The 5,953-nt window shown below is 44.7% G+C and overlaps 1 protein-coding gene across 1 annotated transcript; it reads left to right on the top strand.

Annotated features, from left to right (window-relative positions):
• The first annotated feature begins 292 nt into the window (after positions 1-292).
• Positions 293-4,546, top strand: LOC118369758 (zinc finger protein Pegasus-like). The gene is made up of 4 exons (XM_035754425.2): positions 293-683; positions 991-1,136; positions 1,801-1,974; positions 2,185-4,546. The coding sequence occupies exons 2-4, from the start codon at positions 1,004-1,006 to the stop codon at positions 3,150-3,152; spliced, it is 1,275 nt and encodes a 424-aa protein (XP_035610318.1). The 5' UTR covers positions 293-683; positions 991-1,003; the 3' UTR covers positions 3,153-4,546.
• The last annotated feature ends 1,407 nt before the right edge of the window (positions 4,547-5,953 follow it).

The raw sequence follows: 5,953 nt of genomic DNA on the forward strand, positions 1-5,953 counted from the left end.
ACACAGATCAAAGCAGGCCTCCAAGACCCAAATATTTTTCTCAGTCGCAAACCGAAGCTAAATAAGTCAGTTCAGACCAGTTAAGGTGATTCATTACAGGTGACTATTATTTTGCCCTGACAAAAAATATATATATATTTTTAGTATCTAGTTAGTTAGTGTAGTCTACTTGCATTGATTAGATCTTGAGAAAGAATTAAAGTCACCCTACAGTTCTACCACAGATTTTCTTTTAACGATCTAGGCTACTAGCTACAGCAGTTTACATGTAGGAACAGAACTTCGTGACATTTTTGCACATCAGGCGGGAGGAATTTCGCAGGTGCACTGGATGAACTTTCACCCCCACAAATGGTTCATTGTTTTGATTCAGCTAGCGTTGCATTGCATATTTATGTGCTTAGAGACCACCCGATTGATAGCTTCCATAGAAACAGCCGTTGTTAAGTGATGCCTATGTAGCTAGACGGAACCGTTGTGTTGTCCGAAAGACGAACAAAAACAATGTCTCTGGAACGATATTATAGCATAGCTAGCGAGCTGGCTAACCTGACCTTTCGCAACAACAACATGGAAACGCTATTAAAACGGAGCTGATCAATAATTTGTCGCCACTGGTCAATTAACGTTACTTAGTACAGACAAATTCATGCTTACTTACACTTTGCTAACATTTTGAAAAGGTAAGTTGATTCGCAAGCTAACTTGACTAGCTACGAAAGTTAGCTCCTTGGTTACCAGGTTACGGTCAGCTGTTCCAGCAATCAATGTTGGATGATGTTCCAGCAATCAATGTTGGATGATGTTCCAGAAATCAATGTTGGATGCTCTCACAATGATCGATGACATTGGTTAGCTAAAAGGAACTGCTAAATAATACGTTATGTCAATATGTTGTCATGTTTTTCTGTCATCTGTCTGCCAATTGATAATATTTCATAATGTGTTGTGATGGATACTGTTTTATTAACGTTATTTCACCTGAAACAGTCACTAACTTCCAATGGGCGAGGAAAAGCCAGAGACGTTGGACTTCGTCAAAGACTTCCAAGAGTATCTCAGTCAGCAGACTCAACATGTGAACATGATCTCAGGCTCTGTCAGTGGCGTCAAAGAGGTGGACGAGTTGCCAGCAGGTAGGCCTAGCCAAGAATGTCCAAGGAACTCTGTTAGTTTCAGAGGTAGACTGGCTCTGGCACTCTAAAGAGCCAAATACTCCACGAAAACAATGTAATTTGCGATACAGTTCTAGGAACATAAAGCCATTTACTTTCATATCACATCCAGGCTTTATCACAATTGCAGCCAACAGTATTTTTCAGTTATAACACATTTCTGATTGCCTTCTTCCGTTACCCACAAAGGTGGTCACCTTCCATCTGTCTTCCATAAACACTCTCTGTAACATGGAGATATGGCCATGTGGGAACCCTAACTCTATACATTTTTTCATCACTAATATTTCTCACTGATATGAAAGATACGTTCCTTATGTTTCCAAAACTGTACCGTAAGCGATGTGTGTTCCCGTTCAGACCGAGCGTAGGAACTCTTTAACAAATGTCCCCCAGGAAGAAGATAGCTTTATGAACAGGCGCGAAAGGTAGTTGGCGTCTATGAATGGTGTACGGTACTCCAAACTATGGCATCAACACGCAGACCATAATTTCACTATCCAAACTGTTATATCCATGTCTCTGTTATCATTCTAAAATCCATTAATGTGAGTGAATGTAATTATTTCTCTATAATAGATATTTCCCTTAACTGTGTGTTGTGATTATTCCTGTACCTGTGCAGACTGCAGTCGGAATGGGCTGGACCACCCCTCAGCAGATATGTCCCTTGACGACGGCTCAGGGATGCTGGTGGATGGCTTCGAGAGAACATATGATGGCAAACTCAAGTGCCGTTACTGTAACTATGCCACCAGAGGCACAGCACGATTAATTGAGCACATCCGCATTCACACAGGTGAGCTTGAATGGACCCGATAACACCATGCACATGCTACCAGGTGATATGACTAGATTCATCACTAGTTGAGCATTTTCCCTTATACAAAGCTGGCACCCTTTATTTTCATTAGGCCTAGTTAGAGCAATCAATGCCAAAAAACATTTCATTCTAAGACCTTATTCTTCCTTCTAATTCTTTATCTCCCTCTTTCCTCTTCTCAAACAGGAGAGAAACCCCACAGATGCCACCTGTGCCCCTTCGCCTCTGCCTATTTGCGCCATCTAGAGGCCCACATGCGCTCCCACACAGGAGAGAAGCCTTACAAGTGTGAGCTGTGCTCCTTCCGCTGCAGTGACCGTAGCAACCTGTCACACCACCGCCGCCGCCGGCACAAGCTCTTACCAATGAAGGGTGCTCGCTCCTCTCTCTCCCACAAGAAGATGCTGAGCGTCTTGCAGAAGAAGACCAGCCTGGGGTACGGTCGCCGGCTCCTCATCAACTTCAGCCCCCCCTCCATGGTGGTACACAAGGCTGAGCACCTGGATGACTACTCCCACGAGCTGCCCCACCTGCGCAAGGAGACCTACGACAACCAGGGCGCTGGTGGAGATGGTAGGTCAATGGACGACCACCACAATCATCACCACAACCTGGTCATGGAAAACCCCCTCAACCAACTCTCGACCCTGGCCGGCCAGCTGGCCAGCCTGCCCTCGGAGGCTGAGGACCAGACCCAGCAGCCTCCCATGTCTCCAGGTGCAGAGTCCTGTGTGGACGAGAAGCCCTTCCTCATCCAGCAGCCTCACCCAGCCACTGCTCCTGCTGCTGTGTCAGCCAGCACTGCCCATGCCTCTTCCTCCTCCATCACCCCAGAGCCCAGGCCCCCACCACACAGCAACTGCAGCCCCGGGGCAGATCCCCGCAGTGAGCATAGTGGGCGCACCAGTACCCCCAGCATCACCAACAGCCAGCCCAGCACACCAGCCCCGGGCCTGCCCTCGTTGCATCAAGACCCCCAGATGCTGCACCACTGCCAGCACTGTGACATCTACTTTCCTGATAACATCCTGTACACCATCCACATGGGCTGCCACGGCTACGAGAACCCCTTCCAGTGCAACATCTGTGGCCACAGGTGCAGGAGCAAGTACGACTTTGCCTGCCATTTTGCCAGAGGGCAGCATAAGCAGTGACTTGTTGCCGGGTCAGTGACTGGAGAGAATGAATGGAGGTTGTTTTTATTTAATTCCATGATGGTGATTTTATTTATTGCTGTTGAACTTTCTGAAATTGGCCTTGATGTAGCCTCTGAAAATTCCATGTAATGAGTTAGATTTTATAGGGGGATAATAACATTTGACAGTGCCCATGCATTTGTAGCTAGAGTGTAGGGATGGAGTGGTTTTAGAGGTACATGTCACTTGGCCTGTTTGATCATGAACATTCCTCATGTGGGTTTTTGACATGAACACTATTTTCCGCCTTACGAACATAATTCTAGATGATGCTAACCCCTTTGTGAGAGTGCTCTTTAGTGGCTGTAACCATAACCAACTAAACCATTTCAGAGTGAAAGACTGCACCATTCATGCCTCCCAACAGTGCCTGCGATATTCACAATCTCTTTACCTGTACTGAAATGGACACATCTTATATGTGGAGATGTTTTTGCATTCGTTTTCTTCTTGTCATTTGTGATGGATCGGTACACAGTGCCCTACTTTAACCACCGGTAGGTAGCCTAGCGGTTAGAGCGTTGGGCCAGTAACTGAATGGTCGCAGGTTTGAATGCCGAGCTGACAAGGAGAAGAATCTGTGCCCCTGAGCAAGGCACTTAACTCTAATTTGCTCCAGGGACACCGTACTATTATGGTGGACCTTGTAAAACAAAACATTTCACTGCACCTCTCCGGTGTATGTGACAATAAGTGCTTTTCTTATTTGAGCAACTTTTTGTTATTTGGATGTTGCATAGAATAAAGCCTAACCTATACATCATGTTATATTCTGACCTTTAAATAACATATGTCATTGCGAGATCTAACACCTTTACTGTCAAAGCAGTATCACCATATCTCTCTCTTCTCCTTTGTCATGTCTACTGAGTTCAAAATTGCCAAGTAGCACCAGAGATGCCATGTTTTAGCATACATGTGATGCCTTGGGATTCCTCCTGTCCTGCATTAATCAAGGCATTGCATATTGTGGATCTCAATGTTTTTTAAAATATTTATTGAGTATTCTATTCTACATTTTCTGGCCTGATGGGTGTTGTCAATGACTGACATTATGCTGAAGTGAAGACTACTGCCTTAGCAGGGTTGTTTTATATTGGAAACTGTTGTCTGTTGCATAGCAACATTTGTGAAGAATAGTTACTTTTACTAGGACTAGTTGCATGTCAACATGCGTACAGGCATCCAATGTTGGAGGGGGAAGTTCACAGAAGAAGAAACACCTGTAAGGGAATTTGTTTGTGTTGTGTCTTTTATGGGACAGGTGAATGTTGAAGTGTTTTGGCGGTCAAATTTTATGTGAGAGGAAATATTAACACATTTCTGAGTAAAGTGTTTTCTAACAGATCGTTTCTTTGTCTCAACTGTCTTTTGTCCATTTTCTTGGTGTCTCTGAATTAACATTCTGTCAGAATGCGAAATGTCACATATTTGATCTGTTTCAATGCTAGCACATGGAATAAGATGTTCAGACACCAATAATTGTCTTTTGAGAATGCTTTTAATCATTTTGCCAAAGTAGCAAAGACATACATGATTGCGTACAGTAGCAGTGAATATACTTCATTGCCTCAGGTGAAATGAATTGATAGTTTTAATGATTATAGTTTGTTGAGGCTGGTCAGCTTAGTCTTACGCTTCCACCTTAGCCTGGAACTCAAACTTATCAGACACTTTCTCATCTGGCTTCTCCAGGTCTGAGGAAAGGAAGACCTGTTTATGTCGACATTATGTCTGGACCAGAGAGATAACATGCATAAAATTCAGGTTAGTATGTCCATGTATGTCTAGAGAAATCATGACTTCATGGCCCTACTAAGAGTTGACTTCTGACCTTTGAGCTGGATGGGTCCTAGGACCAGGGTGTGGCTCTCCTGGGAGGGTCCCTGGCCTTGCGGCTGCGGTTGTCTCGGCGGCAGCTGGAGTTTGTAGTCGGTGGCTTAACAAATGGTGACCTACTGCAGGTACACAAACTTGTGGGCTCACAGGAACTTGAAGGCCTGGAAGGTGAAGCGGGTGTCGCCACTGGTACCAAAGGTGTAGCTGCGGGTGCATCAGAAACAAACTTTTATTTTATCAAGATCCTTGAAGAATAAGCACTTGTTGATAAAGTATAGGACCCAGAATGTTTCCTTCTCCACAATATCTCATGGCTCTGCAGGTCAGCAGTCTGTTTCTTACCTGTTTACGCACCAGGTCGTAGGATCTGGTTTGGAAGTCATGAGGGGAGGGAGAGGCCACACAGGTGTCCAGGAACATGTAGGCTGCTGTCGGACCCCCTCAGATGGACCTGGATGTACAAGTTCTGGTTGAGGGTAATTTCATATGGAGTCTGGGCTATCTGGGTGTAGAAGTTGCTGCTGGTAAAGAGGGCCATTGTGCTATTGAATCTGCCCATGCCTGTGATGGTACTCTTATCCCCATCATGCTTGGTCTTGTACATAATCCAGAACATGGTGTCCTGCTCCATAAGACATACCACTCGCAGCATGAAATGAGAAAGGTGTGTGATCTCGCCTGAGTCGGACCGGTAGGGTGGCGTTGGTGTAATCTACTCTCCCATTCTCACACTGTTTAGAGTGTGAGGCAAAAAAAGGTATTGGACAAGAAATAGATAGATTGGAAAATGTAGATGCTAGTCGATGTAACTATATCCACTGTTCATAAAACATAAACATTTGCAGCACCATAGATAGAGCTCTATGTAGATTTTTACATACCAAACATAGTAGTAATCGCTTTGCTTTTGGTGAGTTCAT

This window comes from Oncorhynchus keta, chromosome 36, assembly GCF_023373465.1.
Source record: "Oncorhynchus keta strain PuntledgeMale-10-30-2019 chromosome 36, Oket_V2, whole genome shotgun sequence".
Lineage (NCBI taxonomy): Eukaryota > Metazoa > Chordata > Actinopteri > Salmoniformes > Salmonidae > Oncorhynchus > Oncorhynchus keta.